The 23,033-nt window shown below is 44.8% G+C and overlaps 1 protein-coding gene across 1 annotated transcript in view; it reads right to left on the reverse strand.

Annotated features, from left to right (window-relative positions):
* The window catches only part of ctnnd2a (catenin (cadherin-associated protein), delta 2a), a 221,281-nt gene that overhangs the window by 6,204 nt on the left and 192,044 nt on the right, over positions 1-23,033 (reverse strand). The window contains exons 21-22 of the mRNA XM_037455312.2: positions 22,930-23,014; positions 1,833-1,959 (exon numbers count right to left, since the gene is read on the reverse strand). Of these exons, the coding sequence (XP_037311209.2) occupies positions 1,833-1,959; positions 22,930-23,014 (212 nt within the window). The remainder of the gene's footprint in view (positions 1-1,832; positions 1,960-22,929; positions 23,015-23,033) is intronic.

Here is a 23,033-nt window from a genome sequence, read left to right on the forward strand (position 1 = left end):
TACGGCTACCGTGGGGACCTGGCTCTTAACTGCTGGATATAAGAGGCTGATTCCATCAGTCCAAGACACATCAGTACCATCAGTACCCTCCCTGTGTAATCCTTGAAGCCTGCATCCTCCTCTACTCCATTCTCTCTTTCCCCATTTTCTCTCCCAACACTAACTCTCACATTCCTCGTCCACGCCATCATTACTCCATCTGCTTTGATCCATCTCTAAGGGGTCAAATTAAAAGTCTGGAGCGTATGCAAAGAGGAGATACAGATGCATGTGGGTATGTGTGTCTGAGAGAGAGTGTGTGCCTGTGTGTGCACATTGAGGCAGCCTGTAAAAAGTGAGAGATCAGTGGGAGAGGTGAGAAGAAAGTCGGATTACTGCAGGAGGGAGGAGGAGAAGAATGAAACGGATGAACGGGAAGGGGCGTAAGACTGGAAAGGCAAAGGGAGGAGCAGGAGAGAAAATGGGAGTCATTTCCAGCCGTTCCCATTCCGACCCTCCTCCCCTCCATATACTACAGACATCCACAAATTTCTCTCCGCACTATGATCTCAAAACTGCTTATTTTCAATGTCACTGGCCAAAGTGAAATCCTCATCCTTCACTTCCTCCTCACTGCATTACCCATCCCTCAATCCCTAATTCTTCTTGCCTCCTTGCCTTTTCCCTTTTTCTCCCTCTCTGTTTATCTCAATCCTCCCTCTCTCTTTCTCGCTCACTCACACACACACACTAAGACTTTTTCTGCCCCTCCCTCCATCCCTCGTTCTACCGCTCTCTCTTTCAGCTGGGTCCTTGAAGACCTATCTAAGCCGAGAGGAAGGAAAAGTACTTTTCTGCCTCATCAGCTTGCTAAGCCCAGTTTGGAGAAAGCACAGCTAAAGGCTCTTAAACTACGGATGCTAACAGCTAATGCTAATGCACCCTTTGCTAAGCATGAAGGGCAATGGGCTCACTTTAGAGGCTAATGATACTTTACAGCATGGACCCCTGTGATGGGTGAGCACTAGCGCTAACAGTCACTAAGCCCTGATGTGACGACTGATGCACTGGTAAATGTTGATGCTAATTGTAGTATCATAGTTCATTATAATCCATGTGTGACATGCACCTTCTGGTTGTAATCATATCACACACACACACACACATGTAAAAATATGGGTTAGTTGTATCGTCACACACTGGACTAAAATTATTAATAAAGGTACAAACAATACGACTCGGTTAAATATAAAGCTTAATCGTGATTTGTTAAGTCTAGCATAAAGACAGGAAGCAGGGGGAACAGGCAGCATGACTCTGCAGGAGGTCGACGCAATCAATTAATAGCCACTATTAAACGATTAAACAACAATTTGTGGATTATATATTTATATTTCTTTTACAAATGAATACCAAATAAATTTAAATAGCAGTTGAAACATTTTAAATCAGCAAATCTGTTTTATCTAGCCCCTGCAGACAGAGTGGTAACAATTTATTTAACATAAATCAAAAAGAAACAAAAATATCACAAACTCTCTGAGCCATGAAACAACCTTTGAACCCTAAAAAAAAAAATACTCTGATAACTTTTCTGTTTGAGCTATAACTTTTGCACCTGCGCGAGACTTCATGATGTTGCTTAGCCAGTGGTCATATGAGGCTACACCAGCCTAAATCTAAATGATCTAAAATCAAAAAATTGTTACAATGGAAATTGTATTATGCAAAAACAATCCTTAGTTGAGAAACTTTGAACTGAAACTAGATGTTAAAAGGACCAAGGTAGGAAATCAGGCACAGACACAAACAAACGCACAATCGCTGCATTAAACGTTTCGCAAGGTCCTCACCGGAGCGGTTATTCGGGGATGTCCTAACAGGGGAGACAGAGGGAGTTCTTGAGGAGGAGTAGGGCCTCTGTCTGTCTCTCTCTATCGTTGAGGCAGAGCCCACAAAGTGGTACTGGGAGTAACCATCCTGCAAAGAGAACACACAAAAACAAAGATCAGCCACCTGCGCAAGCTCAAAATCCATTTATTTCTACTTTTTTAATACATTGACCATTATTCAGATACGTGATCAAAAGAGGTTTAGGGAAGGAAAGAGTTTTCTGTTTTGCGACAACGCTGATCCGGCGGCCCTTAAGGCCTCTTTTAGGAACAATTGGTTACTGAAGACAGAATTGTTTATATGACAGGATGATTTAAATGTTTGGAATTAAGTGGACAAAGTAAATGTTTGCAGAGGACCAAGTTTGTTGTTTGTTTGTTACGTGTCTGCATGTTTTGAATGTTTCACTAAAAGAAGTTTCTCAACCAGGGCGAGTCAAGGATGTATTCTGGACGTTAAGGGATACTGACAAACACTCGTGCAGGCATATTCAAACGTCCACACACTTGTGTGAAGCCCGAGCATAGTCAATAGCCAACTGTCCTCGTACAAAAAAATGAACACAACTCCACAAGCGTAATTACTGGCAAACCAATCTGTATTAGTTCAGCGATGATTGGAACAAATCCCTTTTCATAAAAATGGATTATGAAAGTCAACAACAATCACAGAGCTGGAACCAAATTCAATTTAGCATTAAGATAATTGGGTACCTCTGAAAGCAAAGCACAAGCATGTGATAAAAGCTAATGCAGACATGCTCTCTCATAGGTTTACCGCCTGAGGACCTCGGCTCAGGATTGGGAAAACCGGTTGGGCGAGGAGAGGTGGAGCTCGTCTTGAGACGGATGGAAGGAGGACGAGACGACCGAGAGATGGTGGAGATGAGGCAGAGATGGGGGGGGGCAGACAGAAGCAGAGGGAGACAAAAGATGACAGAAAGTAATGAGAGCAAGGAGGAGGAGGGAGATGGAGGTAACGAGAGGGAGAGGCGCAGATGGAGAGAGAGAGAGATATAGTCTGGACTGAGCCCGGCCTCACGGCCTTTGCCCTCACTCCCATTTACCGGCACAGCAGTGGGGACTAATAGAAAGCTGGATCTTTTGACACACAGAGGTATAAAGGTAGATCACTTCTAGTCTGCCCTGTACCTCCTGCCTTCATCTATTTATCCACCACTCCTTCAGTCTGCTTACTCAACCCGTTTTACAAACCCTGAGAGCGCCGTACAGAGCACAGGGCCGCTGAGCAGTTGGACTTTGTCAAACTCTCATGTTTCTCAAATGAGCGCTGTTAATGAATATTGAGTGACAAGTGTGTTCTGCACATTGATGTGTGCAGTCTCCTGTCTATTCATGTGACTCGAGGTCTAGAAATGAGGTTTAGGAATTACCCACAGGGGTCTTTAAGCCCCCCTCCACCTCCCCCAAGCAAAATGAGGACAAAATGAAATGGCAAGAACGGTTATAATCAGTGAGGAACACATGAAAATATATTCAAATAGCTGTCAAAGCCTACTGATTATCTCTCCCCATCTATTAATTGACTTTACACCCATATCTTATTGCAGTAAGAAGCTTTAAGATTTGAAAGATCATTATTTTACACACCATCTGACAGTATGATTTAGATTCTTTCACAACTTGTTCCAGCTCTTCATTGATTTTATGATGTTGGATTTATAACAGGCTCAATATATACATCACATCAACATTTCATATATGATTCCAGTGAAGGACTCAATCACTCAGAGCAGTTTCATTACTTTTAAACGGGGGTTGGAGAAGAGTAATGCAACAATCACTAGGCAAGGACCGTCCAGAGCACATTATACCAAAAACACCAAAAGCCCAATCAATTTACACAACACACAGAATAGGAATCAGGTGGGGAAAAAAGACAAAGGTAAAAGAAGACAGGACACATGTGGAGCGTGAACTTTCAAAATAAAACAGGAGACAAGTGAAAAACAAACTCTTTAGGACCATCAAACTTTCATTTGAGTCATTCTGTATCATATCCAATGTGCAATACTTGTTCAGTGTCTACTCGTCCTCTTTTTCTCTTTCACTTTCTCCAACACTTCTTACAGCCCCTACTGTAAATTAAAGGAAAAAAAGAGGTTGCTAGGCAACCATTTTGCCTGTTGCTCTTACCATCCCTGGATGGTTAGTTGAAGGTCACAGGACTGCGAGCTGAAAAGCGATTACTGCCCCAACAAAGAGAGGGTGTGTGTGTGTGTGTGTGTGTGTGTGTGTCTCAAGCGACACCTATGCCAGACAGCAATTATGGCAAAAAATTGTAAAAGGTTACCCATGTTGAGTGTTGAGCTCCTCTCTGGCCCTCGTCCACCACTGTGAATTGTCATTTTTTTACCGTCCTTCAATCAGTTTTGTCTCTCACTCATTTCACACACATTTTACGGTTTGCAGTAGCGAGCCATTCACTCACACATGATCCATTAGTCCTCCCTGGAATAATGTGCCTCTGACCTTTGCATTCTTTATTTTGTTTGCCTGTAGCTCTGCGGATTACAGAATTGCCCTTTATCCCACTCTCGCTTTTCTTGTAAATGACCAAGGACACTGTGAGCCTCCTAAGATGCAGTTATTAGCCTCTATAGTGAGACCCACATCTCTCTCTGTGTCCCGTACTGTCTGATACAGGTGGACATCAGAGGGAAACCAGGCTGAACACAGAAGCAGCTTCAGAGGCCTGAGGTGGGTTTGATGTCAACTGAAGTTGTTCCACTGTTTATGCAGTGCGTCAGTGGAGGACGGATTTATCTTGGCTGCCTCTATAGACAAAAAGCATATTTGATGAGTAAAGTTTGTTTTATTAAAATCAGGTGGTCACACATACACACAACAGTTGAATAACTTTATCAGTAACACATTCGGACAACCTTTAAATATTTTTATATATAATTTTATTTTACAGCAACATCGTGAGCATTTTGTGTGCAACGATCCTGCAAAGGACCAGGTTGTGCAATCAGTGACCTCACACACAAACGTCTCACTCACTCCCATCCCACATATGGAAATACACATCCCTGGAACATGTAAATCTGTCACACATGTGACAAACGCAGCCTCTCTCTGACCCTCAACCCCATCTGTCTTCCGTGTGCGTAGCTGTTGTTGTGATTTGTGTGATGTAAGTGTGATGTATGCCATATGATAATGATACATGTGCCTGTGTGTGCGATAGAGAGAGAGAGAGAGAGAGAGAGAGAGAGAGAGAGAATATGTTTGTCTAAGTGAGACAGAGAATTGGCTCCTTGTGGTCCGATTAAGAATAGGTTTATTTACAAAGTGACCCTGTTCCTGGTCCTTGTTTTCTCTAGAAATCCTGATGTAAACAGTTCTGCACATTTGCAGTTTACTCCTCGCCAGGGAACAGTAGCCTACATGAAACACTCATACACAGAATAAGGACGCATTCTGTCAAATAATCAAAATAAACTTGGTAAAAGTTGGTAAAAAAAGACTCTTACTGCACCCCTGGAGACTTTTATAAATGATTTATCCTCAAATCAGTGCAAGGGTTGCTACAAACAGATTTGGGCGCTGGTTTATTAATGACTGCTGCACCACTGATCTTTCAAGTCATCTCAGAATGCTATTTTCATACCAAGTTACTGTTTATTTATGGGCAGTCAACTTTTCATTTTAGTGCGTTCTACAACTGCTGGGCAGCCTCGGTTTGTTTGGTGTAATTCTCTTTTCTTTCCGTCTCTCTCTAAGGCTAGACTGCTCCCAAGGTAGGAAGTGATTAACTCATCTTACTCATCTTTGACAAAAACACGTTTTCAAAGACACACTTATACTCTCACACGTGTGTACCCACGCCCATGACTTCTGAAATGTATGTTTCAAAATGCTCTCATTACTTCATAAATTCAAAGCAAACAATTATTTGCCAACACATCTCAGACTATCTCACTATACCACACACTTTTGGCCTCTTATCAAAACTACACGCACACAAACACACAACTCGGCCCTGCTTATCTTCAAACTACAACATTTTCAAAAACTCCCTTCATTTTATTTGCCCACTTCTTTCTTTGGTTGTCCTCTTTAGCCACTCTCTCTTCCTCCTCCTCCACTTTAGGTTGCAAACATCTTGAAGAGACTCAAACTCCGGTCTCGTCTAAATTGTATGCTAATGTCAGGATCCGGGTCTCTCTCTCCCCTCTCCTCTGCCATATACACTCACTGTCACACTCAGTTACCCAGTAGTCTCACCTTAACGCACACACCCACTTCTCACATAGTCTTCCCACCCACCTGCCGCTCATCCCAATCAGTGCCCGCCCTGTTTGGTGTTACACCTGTTTCTTGTCCTGTCTAATCACCCTGGCTATATCTTGCATGTGTTCCCTGTGTGTCTTGTCGGATTGTTGTTTTGAGTTGAATCCGTGCCCTGTCCCGCAGCCTCAAGACTCCTCTACCTCTCACGCACAGCTTAGGTCTGCGCGCTCGATCTCCAGCGACGTGCCGCGGAGGCTACATCCGATGACGACTTCCCCGTCCGGAGGATTACTTTGTGTTTAACCGTTTGCCCAGCTGATCTCCTAGAGAGTACATTTTTGTTCTGTGTTCTACCATCGAGCTCGGCTCGTTGTTTTCGTTGAAAATTAAAACCTTGATTTTGTGACTCCCTCTGCGTGTGGATCCTTTCCGCCGATACGTGCCTCCGCGTGACAGAACAATCCGACCAGACTATGGATCCAGCAAGGGAGGAATCCATTGCCACTGCCGTAGAGTTCCAGGGAGCGATGCTGGGTCGACACCAGGAGGAATTGTCGGCAACCAGGCAGGCCGTGGAGAGCCTGGCCGCTCAGGTGAACGACCTGTCTATGCGCCTCACCCAGCCCCATCCCGAGTCTCCACTTTCACTCTCTCACTCGTCGTCTCCTGAGCCCCGCATCAATAACCCCCCGTGTTACGCTGGGGAACCGGCGGAATGCAGGGCATTCCTGACGCAGTGTGAGGTGGCCTTCTCTCTGCAACCGCGGACCTATGCGGAAGACCGAGCCCGCATCGCCTATGTGATTTCCCTACTGACCGGACGCGCCCGTGAATGGGGAACCTCAGTTTGGGAGGCTGGAGGTCCCCGCTGCGGACGCTTCCTCCTCTTCAAGGAGGAGATGATAAAGGTATTTGACCAGTCAGTCTTTGGACGCGAGGCATCGCGTCTCCTGACCACCATTCGCCAGGGAAAGAGGTCCGTTGCCGACTTCGCCATAGAGTTTCGAACTCTTTCCACGACCAGCGAATGGAACGAACCCGCCTTGGTGGCCCGTTTTTTAGAGGGGTTGAACATTGAACTCAAGGAGGAGATTTACGCTCGTGGGTCACCTGACGACCTCGACACACTGATCGAGCTGGCAATCCGCCTCGATCGGTGCTTTCAACAACGACGACGAGTCCGCACTGCTGCCCCGACACCTCAAGAGTTATTTCCCCCTTTTTCCCCCGAACCTGAGCCCATGCAGCTGGGGGGCATTCGTCTCCGGCCAGAGGAGAAACAACGCCGCCTCTCAAACAGGCTATGCCTGTACTGCGGTGCGGCGGGCCACTTCGCCGCTTCATGTCAGGTAAAAGACCGGGCTCGCCAGTAGACAGAGGAGTACTGACGAGCGCGGCGGTGTCTTCATCCTCATCCAGATCCCGCACCACCCTCCCCGCCGTTCTAAGGTGGGCTGGCTCATCCGCCTCCTGTCCGGCGCTGATTGACTCGGGGGCAGAGGGAAACTTCCTAGACGAGGGATGGGCTCGGGAACAAACATTCCCCTGGTGGACTTAGAAAGACGCACCACTATATTTTCCCTGGATGGTGGAACTCTAGCTGAGGTCCATCAGGTCACCAGTCCGGTGAGTCTGACTGTCTCCGGGAACCACCAAGAGACTATTTCTTTTTTCATTTTTTGTTCCCCCTATTCCCCCATTGTCTTAGGGCACCCCTGGCTCGTCCAACATAATCCCCATATTAACTGGGTCAGGAGTACTATTTTGTCTTGGAGTCTTTCGTGTCATAGTAACTGTTTAGTGTCTGCCATCCCTGCCGTGTCCTCTGTCTCTGTTTTTCAGGAGGAGCCCGGTGATCTGACTGGCGTGCCGGAGGAGTACCACGACATGCGGGCGGTTTTCAGCCGCTCCCGGGCCGTCTCCCTGCCACCTCACCGCCCTTACGACTGTAGCATTGACCTCCTCCCTGGCACCACGCCCCCCCGCGGTAGACTATACTCTCTCTCATCACCCGAACGAGAAGCGTTAGAGAAATATCTCTCGGAGTCGCTGGAGGCTGGAATCATTGTCCCATCCTCTTCTCCTGCCGGTGCGGGGTTCTTTTTCGTGGAAAAGAAGGACGGGTCGTTGCGTCCTTGTATTGATTACCGAGGGTTAAACGACATAACGATCAAGAATCGCTACCCCTTGCCCCTTATGTCGTCCGGGTTCGAGATCCTACAGGGCGCTAGATTCTTCACTAAGTTAGATCTGCGTAATGCGTACCACCTAGTTCGTATCAAACAGGGGGATGAGTGGAAGACCGCGTTCAATACCCATATTGGCCACTTTGAATACCGGGTCCTTCCCTTCGGATTGGCCAACGCCCCCGCGGTGTTTCAGGCACTGGTAAATGACGTCCTACGCGACATGTTAAACATCTTCGTATTTGTTTATCTGGACGACATTCTAATCTTCTCACCCTCCCTCGAGCTACACGTCCAACACGTCCGTCGGGTCTTACAGCGCCTGTTCGAGAACCGCCTGTTTGTTAAATCTGAGAAATGTGTCTTTCACTCGCATTCGGTTACATTCCTTGGGTCTGTGATCTCCGCGGGGGGAATCAGCATGGACCCCCAGAAGGTACGGGCGGTCCTCAGTTGGCCTGCCCCGGAATCTCGCGTTGCTCTCCAGCGGTTCTTGGGATTCGCTAATTTTTACAGGCGATTCATTCGCAATTTTAGTCAAGTGGCTGCCCCCTTGTCCGCACTCACGTCGACCAAATCAAGGTTTTATTGGTCAGAACCGGCGCAAGAGGCCTTCAATCGGCTTAAAAAGTTATTCACCTCCGCGCCCATTTTAGTCAACCCGGACCCCGCAAGACAATTTATTGTTGAGGTCGACGCCTCTGACGTAGGGGTTGGGGCTATTTTGTCGCAACGCTCCTCCCATGACGATAAGATCCACCCGTGCGCCTTTTTTTCGCACCGGCTCTCACCCGCGGAGCGAAACTATGACGTCGGCAACCGGGAACTATTGGCTATCCGGTTGGCGCTGGGGGAGTGGCGGCATTGGCTAGAGGGGGCCAGTGTGCCATTCATTGTCTGGACCGACCACCGGAACCTCGAATACATACGCTCCGCTAAGAGACTTAACGCGCGACAGGCCCGCTGGGCTTTATTTTTTGGCTGCTTCGACTTCTCCATCTCGTTTAGACCCGGTTCAAAGAATGTTAAACCCGATGCCCTCTCCCGTCAGTTCGATTCCACGGAGGATGCCTCAACCCTGGAGGGAATTGTTCCCCAACGCTGCGTGGTCGGAGCGGTTGTCTGGGGAGTTGAACAGACTGTTAAGAGGGCCCTGGCGCACGCCATCAGACCTCCTACTGCCCCCGAGGGGAGGCTGTTCGTCCCCGAGAACGCACGAAAGGCCGTACTCAAGTGGGGCCATGCCTCTAAACTATTCGCGCACCCCGGCGTGAAGGGCACGTTAGCCGCGATCCGTCAGAGATTCTGGTGGCCCACCAGAGAGCGTGACTGTAGGAGCCATTTTTGAAGCAAAGTTAATTGGGTGACGCCTGCTGGTCGAAGTTGCACACCTGTGGCAATTAGTGGACAGTAAGACAAACGATCCAGGAAGTTGTCTTTTTTGCTTCGGTGTTGAGTGGTGGGAAGACGTGGACGCCAGCAGGCATATGGTTTTTCAATTGTTGTTGTTAGTTTTTGCTTGTTAATTTGTTGGTTTATTTATAAGTTTAGTGACAGTTTATTTTTGTTATTATACGTGAAAGAAACACTGGAATAAATGAACAAGCCTATTGAAACCCCTGAGGCGTCCGAAGTGACCTTATTGGAAGGCACTGCATAAGTTGAAAAACCTTCTGCAACTGGAAAATGAAACCTGCTACATTGGAATATACGGATGTCACCTGAGTTTGGAAAGTTGGATTTACAGCCATACCCTGAGGATACTTGGAAGATTGGGAGCTGCATTCCTTAAAGTTTGTGGATTATATACGTTCCCGCTGGAAATACGTGAGGATTCAACCATTATTTCCTTGGACGTTTGTGAGTAAAACGCTGAATTGAAGCGAGCCGCCGCGCTCATATAATGACTTTGAACGTGAGCTGCCGTGTTTAGCCTACACTACAAACTGAACGTTGACTTTGAAATGCTATTTATTTCGTGTGTGATGAACTCTTGAGTTAATCTTTGAAAAATGGCTGACGAAGAGCCTGAAGAGCTGGATTGGAATGAAGAAAAGGAACTGTTTAAAATAATAGCAACACGTAGGGGGAAGCTTGGTGTTTTAACACGCAAACGAAACGAAATCCATAGTTTAATTGAAGCTGGACAGGACAAAGAAACTGTTAGGAAACAAGTTAATTTGTTTGAAGGATTTTTCTCTGAGTTTATTAGTTTACAAGCAGCCGTACAAAAATTGACAAAAGACGAATACGAAAGGGAGGCTGATAACTTAGACTGGTACCAACCCAAATATCACCTTCACAAAGGCTTCTTAAAAGATGTCATGAATTGGCTCGAGGTTGATCAAGTTAATGAGGAAGAAGAAGAGCAGGAGGATATAGGGGCTGTTAAGCCACAAGATAGCGCATCTCAGGTAGCGCACAGTGACACGCATAGCCGCAAAGCAACAAGCGCTCTCAGTTGCGCGTCACGAGAATCTACGTCTCATCTAAAGGCCGAAGCTGAATGTGCGGCAATTAGAGCAAAGGCGCAGGCTTTGGATAACAAATTTGATCTTGATATTGAAGAAGCAAATATCATTGCAAAATTAAAGGCACGAAAAGAAAAAATGGTCATAGATTCCGAACTTGCTGCTGCAGAGGCAAGAGTTAAAGTATTCAGAGAAGCGGAAAAACAACGTTCAGTGTCGGGCGTATACCGATACGTTACACCAACGGAAGATGATACCCCTGCAACAGTACAAAGACCAATGAGATCCCAGAGAGAGAGATTAGCCCCTCAAACTGTAGGTGCACAACAAAATGCCAATCAGAGCGCCTCAGCACCGATAGGAAGCGGAATTCACTGGGATCATAATGATACAAACGTCACTGATGTATTAAAGAGACAAACAGAAATAACTGAAATGTTAGTGAAACAGCAAACACTCTCTCTTTTGCCAGATAGAGAAATTCCCATATTTAACGGTGATGCTCTTCATTACAGGACGTTCATTAAAGCGTTCGAGCAATGTATTGAGAATAAAACAATTAATATGGATGACAGACTATACTACTTACAACAGTATACAAGAGACCAACCCAGAAACCTCATCAGTAGCTTTATGCATATGGATTCCTCCATTGCGTATAAAGAAGCTAAAAGGCAGCTAGAATACAATTTTGGAAACAGCTATAAAATAGCATCTGCTTACATTAGTAAAGTTGTGAACTGGCCAACCATCAGACCAGAGGATGGCAATGGGTTGCGATCATATGCTCTCTTTTTACAAAGCTGCCACAATACAATGCAAGATATTGATGGCCTAAAAGAGCTTGAAAGTTTCACCAACTTAAGACTCATCGTGTCTAAACTTCCATTTAGGCTACGAGATAGATGGCGAGCAAATGTGTGTAGCATGCAAGATAACCAGAACAGAGCAACGTTCAAGGACTTGGTAGGCTTCATTGAAAGACAGTCCAGAGCAATGCTTGATCCAATTTTCGGCGACATACACAACTCGACAGAGAGTAAAGTAACATCAAGACCTAAACCACAAAACCCATTCACCAAACTTGGTGGGAGGACCAGCTTTGCCACTACAGTTGCTCAAGCACCTGAACTAAAAAGGAACGAGTCACAATGTGGACCCAAACTGAATACAAGTAAGCGTGCACTTGAAAGGCTTTGCTTATTTTGTAAAAGAGATCACACATTTGAAAATTGTGAAAAGTTTAAGTCTAAACCAAACAGCGAGAAAATAGAATTCCTGAAATTAAACGGGATCTGTTTTGGATGTTTAACCATGGGGCACGTTAGCAAAACCTGCAAAAACAGAATGAAATGCGAAACATGTTCTCTGTCTCATCCAACCATCCTCCACATTCACACTGGCAGGGAAAAGGATGGAATTAGAAATGAAGGTGTGATAACTGGAAACAAACCACTGAGTAGTGCTATGGTTTCGTTAGAAGACGATGACCTAATGGGGGTCAGTCAATCAAAACAATGCACACTTGCAATCGTGCCAGTGAAAGTAAAGGTAGCAAATTCAGATAAAGTCATAAATACCCATGCATTTTTAGACCCTGGTAGCTCAGCTACATTTTGTACAGACTCATTGAAAAGAAAGTTAAACATCACTGGTAAAAACACCACAATTCTCTTGTGCACAATGGGGCAGGAGAAAAATGTCCACAGCAGTGTAGTCTCTGGTCTTGAAGTCAGCAGTATGGAAGGCCTACTGTATCACAAACTCCCAGAAGTCTATACTCAAACAAAATTACCAGTTTCAAAACAACACATACCAATACAAGAATCAATAGACAAATGGAAATACTTACATGAGGTGAAGGTTCCACAATTGGATGCTGACATTGAGTTGTTAATAGGCACAAATGCTGCAAAGCTTATGGAGCCTTGGAAAGTAATAAACAGTAGAGGTAATGGGCCATATGCTGTTAAAACTCCTTTAGGATGGGTCGTCAATGGGCTCATGCAAGAAACAACATGTCAAACGCAAGGAAGTCACTCATGTACTGTAGTTAATCGCATATCGGTAGCAGATTTGAATGACTTGTTGATTAAACAGTATCATCAAGATTTTCCTGAACTGGCAGCTGAGGAGAAATCAGAGATGTCAGTCGAAGACAAACAGTTCATGTCTATGATGGAAAGTTCAAAAGAACTAAGAAATGGTCATTATTACTTACCGTTACCCTTTAAAGAAAATGATGTAATGATGCCAAACAACTACCAACAGGCACAGCAACGTATCATGTCTCTGAAAAGAAAATTTGAAAAGAACGAACAATTTCACAGAGAATACACTGCATTTCTAAAAGGAATGCTTGAGAAGGGCCACGCAGAAGTCGTGCCATCTGATGAACTGGAAACACAAAGTGGAAAGGTGTGGTATATTCCACATCATGGGGTGCACCATCCGAAGAAGGGCTCCCTGAGAGTTGTATTCGATTGCTCCGCATCCTTCCAGGGGGTATCCTTGAATAGCAAATTGATGCAAGGTCCAAATCTCACCAGTAACTTGGTAGGCGTCTTGTTGCGCTTTCGCCAGGAGCCAATCGCTCTTATGGCAGACGTGGAAAGCATGTTCCACCAGGTGAGAATTATGGAGAAGCACGTGGACTTTTTGCGCTTTTTATGGTGGCCAAATGGTGATACAGGTCAACCACTCAAAGAACACAGAATGACAGTGCACTTATTCGGGGCAACGTCTTCACCAAGTTGTGCAAGTTTCGCCCTCAGACAAACTGCCGAAGATTTCAAAGATCTCTTTTTGCCCGAAACAGTGGAAACAATTAAGCAACATTTCTACGTAGATGATTGCTTGAAAGCTGTGGCTACTGAAGCCGATGCTGCGAAGTTGTGCAAAGAGCTTGAAAGAGCTTGCTCAATGGGAGGCTTTCATTTGCACAAATGGATAAGTAACAGCAGAACAGTCCTAAAGTCCTTCCCACAAGCAGCCAGATCAAAAGAAGTCAAAGACCTTAACTTGGAATCCAGTGATCTTCCTACAGAAAGGACTCTTGGTATACAATGGCACATAGAAAGTGACAAACTCACCTTCGCAGTGAGCCCGAAACAACAGCCATGTACTCGAAGGGGAATACTGTCCATCGTATCCTCAGTATACGACCCTCTCGGCTTCATCTCTCCATTCGTCCTTACTGCTAAGAACATTCTGCAGGATCTCTGCAAACTGAATTACGCCTGGGACAAAACTGTACCAAGCCACTACATACAGCTGTGGCATGAATGGATGGCAGGCCTAAGTTGCATTGGAGAGCTCCGTGTCAACAGATGTTTAAAGCCAAAAGGCTTTGATCCGATAACATCTGCACAACTACATCACTTTAGTGATGCGTCTGAAAGTGGTTACGGCTGTGTCACGTATCTCCGTCTCACAAATTCAGAGCATGAAGTGCACACCTCCTTTATAATGGGGAAATCACGCGTTGCGCCACTAAAACAAACTACAATGCCAAGAATGGAACTTACTGCAGCAGCACTAGCAGTACAAATGGATAAACTGATCAAAGCAGAGTTACAACTTGCTCTTGAGAACTCCATGTTTTGGACGGATAGTACATCAACACTGAAGTACATTCAGAATGAGAACAAAAGATTTAAAACATTCGTGGCTAATAGAGTGAACACAATCAGGGAAATGAGCAAAGTAAAACAATGGAGATACATAAACACTAAACAAAATCCTGCAGATTGTGCATCCCGTGGTCTCAAAGCTAGTGCTCTTCTGAATTCAAAGGTGTGGCTGAATGGTCCAGAATTTCTCAAACGTCAGGAATCTGAATGGACAAATTCTGACATTGCCATACAAACACATGAAGATGATGATGATGACGCGGAAGTGAAGAAAGATGTTCTCACCATGAACTTGATTGTAAAAGAAGAAAAAAATCCTACTCACACATTCATACATTATCACTCAAAGTGGAACAACCTAACCAGAGCAGTAGCATGGCTACTTAAGTTAAAAGACGTTCTCTTGCAATTAAGTCTGAAAAGAAAGGAAATACTTACCAACATGAGTATTAAGACCTTAGATGCAGAGAAACAACGTCTGATGGAAAGTAAAATGCAAACAGTCAAAAAACGCATGAATGTGCAGCAGATTACTTTAGAAGACGTCAAAAGGGCAGAAAAGGCAATCGTACACTTTACACAAATGGAGGCATTTCCAGGAGAAATCAAAACCTTGCAAAGGGAAAACGCTCATGTCAGTCATCAGAGCCACATTCGTAAACTGGATCCTATTCTGCAAGACGGATTACTTCGTACAGGAGGAAGATTAAGCCGAATGGCTATGCCCGAGGATCGAAAACATCCTACAATTCTTCCAAAACACCATCATGTGTCCAAGCTGGTGTTAAAACACGTTCACGAACAACTAGGCCACTGTGGAAGGAACCATATGTTGGCCAAACTGCGACAGCAGTACTGGATTCCAGCAGCAACTTCCCTTGCTAGAAGGATACGATCTGAGTGTGTGTTCTGTAGACGCCTACATTCAAATTTGGGAGAACAAAAAATGGCAGATTTGCCAAAAGAAAGAATAACACCAGATTTACCACCATTCACCTTTGTTGGAGCAGACTTCTTTGGTCCAATCATAGTGAAAAGAGGACGCAGTGAAGTGAAAAGATATGGTGTCATTTTTACGTGTTTCACAACTCGAGCAATACATTTGGAAATAGCCAATTCACTTGACACAGATTCATGTATCAACGCAATCCGCAGATTTATAAGCAGACGAGGGCAAGTACGCCAAATAAGATCTGACAATGGAACTAACCTGACTTCAGCTGATCGTGAACTAAAAAATGCCATAAAGGAATGGAACCAAAGCAACAAACTTCAAGTTGCTCTGCAACAAAATGGCATAGAATGGATTTGTAATCCACCTGCCGCTTCACACTTTGGAGGAGTATGGGAGAGGTTAATAAAACAGGTCAAACTAATACTTCTATCACTAACAAAGGATCAAATAGTAGACGACGAATCCCTTCACACTTTCATCTGTGAGGTAGAAGCCATAATGAATAGTCGCCCACTTACCTCAAACTCAGATAGTCCAAATGACCTCGAACCTTTAACACCCAACCACCTCTTACTTCTCAAAGGACAACCCACATTACCCCCTGGCTTATTTCAGAAAGCAGATGTGTATAGTAGACGCAGATGGAAGCAAGTACAGTACTTAGCTGATATGTTTTGGAAAAGATGGGTTAGAGAGTATATTCCAAACCTACAAGAAAGACAAAAATGGTTTAAAGAGAAAAGAAACTATGCAAATGGCGACATCGTGTTAATTGCAGATCCTACTGCCCCTAGGGGATCTTGGATGTTGGGGAGAGTTATTGACACAAAGAAAGATTCAAAGGGGATCGTTCGTAGCTTGGCTTTAAAAACAAAGACTAGCGTTATAGACAGACCGATAACAAAGGTTTGCTTATTGTTGGAAAATCACATGTGGGTATGAATGTCCAATGTATGTGTAATGTTTACTCCACCTTGTAGGAATTGACATGTATACTGATCTTTACACACGCACAATGGACTATGGACAATTCAAGCAAGGAATCTCTTGCAACCTGCACACATGCGTACATAAATATACCAATGCACACTAACATGGACCTTTGAACGCACAACGCCTTTGTGGCATAATGGACTATTTGCGTTATACACTGAAGAAGGACTCTGAAAAAAGAGCATTGATTGCATTACTATTTCATTGATGGACTTTAATTTGAATTGAAAAGAATATGGTCACAAATGAACTGGAAAAAAAAAAACTTGACGTGTTTCAAATGAAACCAACGTATTCATGTTTGTATGAGTGACCAATCGTGATCATTGATGATTCGACAGATTTATATCTTTACTGTGTACTGTATATTGTGAAATGGCTCCATATTTTGTTTTGTTTCTTTGTTATTGTACCTATTTAGCCGGTAGCAATAAGAGGGCCGGTGTGTAGGAGCCATTTTTGAAGCAAAGTTAATTGGGTGACGCCTGCTGGTCGAAGTTGCACACCTGTGGCAATTAGTGGACAGGAAGACAAACGATCCTGGAAGTTGTCTTTTTTGCTTCGGTGTTGAGTGGTGGGAAGACGTGGACGCCAGCAGGCATATGGTTTTTCAATTGTTGTTGTTAGTTTTTGCTTGTTAATTTGTTGGTTTATTTATAAGTTTAGTGACAGTTTATTTTTGTTATTATACGTGAAAGAAACACTGGAATAAATGAACAAGCCTATTGAAACCCCTGAGGCGTCCGAAGTGACCTTATTGGAAGGCACTACAGTGACATACGTCGGTTCGTTGCTTCTTGCCCTGTCTGCGCGCAAACTAAGTCAAGCAACGCTCCGCCGGCGGGTCTCCTCAGACCCCTTCCCATTCCATCACGCCCGTGGTCACACATCGCGTTAGACTTTGTCACCGGTCTCCCTCCGTCCGCCGGCAACACAGTTATCCTGACGGTCGTCGATCGTTTTTCTAAGGCGGCGCACTTTATTCCACTTCCCAAATTACCGTCCGCCCGTGAGACCGCGCAGGTCATGGTCGATCATGTGTTTAAGATCCACGGTCTTCCCTTGGACGTTGTGTCCGACAGAGGGCCCCAATTTGCCTCTCTGTTTTGGAAGGAGTTCTGTCGACTAATTGGGGCTTCCCCCAGTCTGTCGTCAGGATTCCACCCACAGACCAATGGGCAAGCCGAGCGGACCAACCAGATTCTTGGGCGCATGCTACGCAGTTTGATCTCTCAGACCCCGGCGTCCTGGGTAGATTTCCTGGGCCGAGTTCGCCCATAATTCTTTACCCTCCTCCGCAACCGGTCTGTCTCCTTTTGAGAGTTGTCTCGGCTATCAACCCCCACTTTTTTCGTCACAGGAGTCGGAGACTTCTGTCCCCTCCGTGCAGGCTTTTATTCAGAGATGCAAGCGCACTTGGAGGAGAGTGAGATCCGCCCTATGTCGCACCAGAGAGCGCACTTGTAGAACTGCCAACCGCCGCCGTGTAAAGGCACCCAGATACGTTTGTGGGCAGAGGGTGTGGCTCTCCACTCGCAATCTGCCCGCACGCGAAGGCTCACGGAAACTCTTGCCTCGCTTTGTCGGTCCCTTTTCCATTGTTAAGGTCTTCAACCCGGTAACCGTTAAATTAAAGCTGCTCGGTTCGCTACGCCGGATACACCCAGTCTTCCACGTTTCGTGTCTCAAGCCTGTCATTCGTGCACCCCCCCGCCCCGCTCCCCCCCCCCCACCTCTTGACGAGGTGGACTCTATCTATAGGGTTCGTAAACTTCTGGATGTTCGTCCCCGAGGGCGGGGCCACCAGTTCCTGGTGGATTGGGAGGGGTACGGTCCTGAGGAGCGGCAGTGGATTCCGGCCCGGGACGTCCTGGACCGCTCGCTCATTGAGGACTTCTACCGGACTCGCCAGACTCCCTCCTCGGAAGCGCCTGGGGGCGCTCGTTGAGGGAGGGGTACTGTCAGGATCCGGGTCTCTCTCTCCCCTCTCCTCTGCCATATACACTCACTGTCACACTCAGTTACCCAGTAGTCTCACCTTAACGCACACACCCACTTCTCACATAGTCTTCCCACCCACCTGCCGCTCATCCCAATCAGTGCCCGCCCTGTTTGGTGTTACACCTGTTTCTTGTCCTGTCTAATCACCCTGGCTATATCTTGCATGTGTTCCCTGTGTGTCTTGTCGGATTGTTGTTTTGAGTTGAATCCGTGCCCTGTCCCGCAGCCTCAAGACTCCTCTACCTCTCACGCACAGCTTAGGTCTGCGCGCTCGATCTCCAGCGACGTGCCGCGGAGGCTACATCCGATGACGACTTCCCCGTCCGGAGGATTACTTTGTGTTTAACCGTTTGCCCAGCTGATCTCCTAGAGAGTACATTTTTGTTCTGTGTTCTACCATCGAGCTCGGCTCGTTGTTTTCGTTGAAAATTAAAACCTTAATTTTGTGACTCCCTCTGCGTGTGGATCCTTTCCGCCGATACGTGCCTCCGCGTGACAGCTAATCCATGTCTGGATTGGAAACTAACAGGATTTTTGCTGCACTCAACACCCATGACCTAATACTTCATGCAGGGATTCTAGCAGTAAAGTCACTTACTGCACACTCTGGACTGCAGTGATAAAGTCAAAGAGGGGATCCTCTAACGCAACAATTTCCACAATTATGAAATTAGGTTTGTCACTCACAGGGCTGTGTTCATATTATTTAGAAAGTAAATAGTCAGGAATGGTGTTGATCGGCCTTTAAAAGTATTTTTTTGAGTGAGTATATAAGACTATAGAGTAGTGTTGAAAATGTCTGTTAGAGAAATGCCCGGCATTTAATAAATACAAGATTTTCTTGATTAAAGCATCATTTTAACTAACATTTACTTATGAAAAAATTATGATGAAGTACAGGTTGATAAAATTGAGGATATTACAAAAGGACTGTAGATATCTTGTTTCAATAAGCACCCCCCCAGTAAATCAACGATCATTTCATATCTGATCAAATGCAGTTGTTTTGAAATGTGCATCCATTAAATAAGCAAATTGCTTCTTTCATTATGAAACTGCCAAATTATAGTCTGGCAAAAAAGAAAAGAAACGACAGGTGGGGTGAAAAATGAACAAAAAGATAAATATCACCTAAAAACAAAATGTAGCAATATTGGTCAGAGCCGTCTGCAAAGCCAATGACCTTCATGTCTGATCACTGGAGTGTTATGCCATCCAGCCGAGTGTAATGCTATCCAGTGGCAATGATTAGAGAAGTGTGAAGCAGATGAGGCTCCAAGGGGCCACATGGGGATACTGTTGAGTGTAATGCTGGGGTTGAGAGGATGAGGAATAAAGAGAGCGACACAGTCGTCGGGATGAGGCGAGGACACGCTGATGCCGCAGGGCGGCCTCTCATGAAGTGACTGCTGCAACAGTCAGAAGTCATAGACGTGGAGCGGGAACCCGCTGCAAGATGCTCATGCAAAGTTTTTGCAACTCATTTCTAAAGCATCGAAACATACAGTTGTGTTTATACTGTTTTTTTGCTTTAGAACGTCAGCTCACTCTTGTTGTTTTTCGGGTTTGACAACATGTGCAGGTACATGAAATGCATGTAGGAATTCCATCACTTCATCATCTGCGTAAAATAACAAGATGTAATGACTGAGGTGAATCGTGTTTCTAGTGTACAATCCGTGTTCTGAAGAATGTCCTCCAAAGACATTTTCACATTAAAAGCCAAATGTGGGACAAAATTGAATAGTAAGATTTTCGGCGCTGTGGTGGACACCATTGTTTATTTTCCCTTCAAAACGCAGATGAAGAAGACACATTCAAAGCCAAGGACACCTTCCTGGAATATTTCTGCGTATTTCATTGAGACTTGTTGAACTTTTGGTGCTGTGAATGGCAGCTAACCTCACACAACAACGCCGTTACTGACAAGTGAAAGGAACGAACATCCGCCATTACTTTAAATCAAGTCGTTTGAAAACAGTTGTTGATTCTTTGAAAAGAAACAAAAGAGCCAGGAGGAGAAAATGGATCTACACTGTTTGTATGTGTGTGGGGGGGGGGGGGGGGAAGAGAGCGATAACGGAGTGTGTCATAGTCAGTGCAGCACACACACACACACACACAACTCTCCTCACTTTTGGCTTGTGGATGTCCTTCGTGTTCTCAGAGTTTCCTACTGCATTAATGAGCTACAGCATCCTGGTAGCCAGCGGCATCAACACTGTTTTGGGTTAAATACCTATTAGCTACGAGGTTAGCTCACGTACGTGTGTGTGCATGGTGAATAAAAGAAAAAACAATAGGCTAGAGAGTAACAAAGTTATTGATCCACCTGCCTCCGTAAACACTGTTGCTCAGTTGCGATGGTGCCCGCCAGAGCTCCACTATTCTTTTGTCTGGAAGAGGTCATGAGAGACCTGAGGGCCACAACGCACACGACTGCACACACACTCCAAGCATTCGTGGAGACACACTTAGTGCCATATACCCCACGGACTATATTCAAATATGACACTGAGGATGTCTAGAGGGAGACCTTTTAGTCATTTAACGGCATAGAAAAGAATGTCTTTTTATCATGTTCTTCGCTTTTCCAGCCAATCTACTTCACACTGGGTTAGTGTATCATTGGAGGGCCAAATGGAGTGTTTTTCTAATTTTGTGCAATGAGGACACGTGTGACGTTCAATAATAATACTACTTTGTACAAAACAAGAACACGGCTCTCTGTGGGGTCGGCTTACATACACGTGTGATTTTTTGCGGGCAAACGATGGCTAGTTTATTGACCGCGGTGAACCTATTTTTTTATTGATTTAGTAAAAGGCTGTTTACAGCCATGCACCTTATCTTGATATATCAAGTGAGATAAATCATTATAATTATTCAAGGAAAGTTGCTGTAAACTGTTTTCATGGGCCGTTGGTACTTGTGGAGGTGTAGGTTTGGTGGAGATTGCGTGATCCAGTTGATCTTTGACCTTTTCACCTTAACAGACCTCAACCCTGATGCCCTCATACAGCCCGGGTTGCTCCTGTCAGGATGGGCAAGCGGGGAAATGGAGTCAGGCCTAGGGTTAGGTCTTGGGTTGAAGGTAGGATGGAGGTTGAGGTTAGGAGAAGGGTTTGGATTGGGGTTAAGTTTTAGAAAAGGAAGAGGTTGATTACCAGAGGTAAACAAGGCACAGGCACAATAAAAGGTTTCCTTTACCTTCCTTTGACAATAGGCCCATGACGTCATGATGTCATAACATGTCTTTGTGATGTCGGAGAACTGTCTTCCTATAAAACGTTAATCTAACTGATATTCCTCCTTCATCAATGAGGAAGAGAGCTGTCCTATTTTCCTGGGGGAGTGGCGAACTAATCCAGAAGCTCAAATGAACCTGCGCCAGAGCAGTTTCAAGTTTTTCGATGTGTTGCTATGGCGATTTAGCTGAACCTGCTTCCAGGAACTGAAAAGCCTGATCTACGTCAAGTTTATTTGTATGGTTTTCCTGTATGGTGTAAAATGTTCTTGTTGAAGGATCAAAGGCTCTTTCAATTTCCCAGCATACTAGCGCATTTGCTTGGAATTTTACGGAGCAATGTGCGGATGTGTGTAGGTAAAGAATAAAAAAAGATGGATATAAAAGCAAGGATCAATGTCCATTATAATTAAAAGGCAGCAGCAGCGAGTTCTTGACACGCCCAACATAAGAAGAATTTATGAGGGAAAATGAGAAACAGGGAATATATGTAGAGAGAAGGAGGAGGAGTTTGGGTAAAAGCTTCTGGTTGGTTTAAAACCTTCATCACACCTGTATTGATCACATCACCTGATTAAGTAGTAAGTAACGGCGAGTTCCGTGCATCCTTTAATCACATGAATACAAAATACATTCAACACACTAGTAGTATTTGGGGTTTTCGTAATAAAAAAAAGCGGTCTTTGCAGTCTCCCGAACATAAAAAAACGTTATGCATTTATTTGTGTGATATTTAAAAGCATTCCATTAGGATTTAAACCCAGAACTCAGTGATATCCCAAAAATTAAAACAGAAGTCCTCCTGGCATTGTTAGCTAAGGGGCCCTCCGAAGAGGCCCACAAGAGGGATACAATTTAATAAAATTGTAGGGTTACAAATTTGGTTAAAAATACTTTTTTAAGGGTCAAGGTCCAAGGCCTAAATCGGAGGCAATGTACAAAGCACTAATCAATTATTGGATGACGTATGAAACATCAAACATGATTCTTAAAGAGTGTAATTAAATCCATCTTTCCAAAATTGTATTACTTATGATGCATATTGTTGTCTACGTGGACGTCAAGTAAATTGTCATGATCCGTAGGTCTCATTACTTCAACTATTAGACATACGTACATACTATTGGTAACAAGGAGATGAATGGTAGCGTTGCTTGCTTGTGACAATATGTAGCACGGTTAAAAAGTGCCTGGTATGAAAAAAGGATTCATTGTGCAGTAAGTCAGTGGAGAGTGAAATATAACCGATAAAATAACAGAATGCAAGGAGTTTGAGATGGTGAAATGAGTACATGGTGGGTAACACCTCCTACCTTCTTGTAGAGGGAGCGTAGGTCTCTGTACTGCCACATACAACTTAGGACCTGAGAGGCTGCCTTTACCACCTTAGCTGAGTGTCTGGGGACAGTCAGGGGAA

The sequence above is a fragment of the Pungitius pungitius genome, chromosome 19, assembly GCF_949316345.1.
Source record: "Pungitius pungitius chromosome 19, fPunPun2.1, whole genome shotgun sequence".
NCBI lineage: Eukaryota > Metazoa > Chordata > Actinopteri > Perciformes > Gasterosteidae > Pungitius > Pungitius pungitius.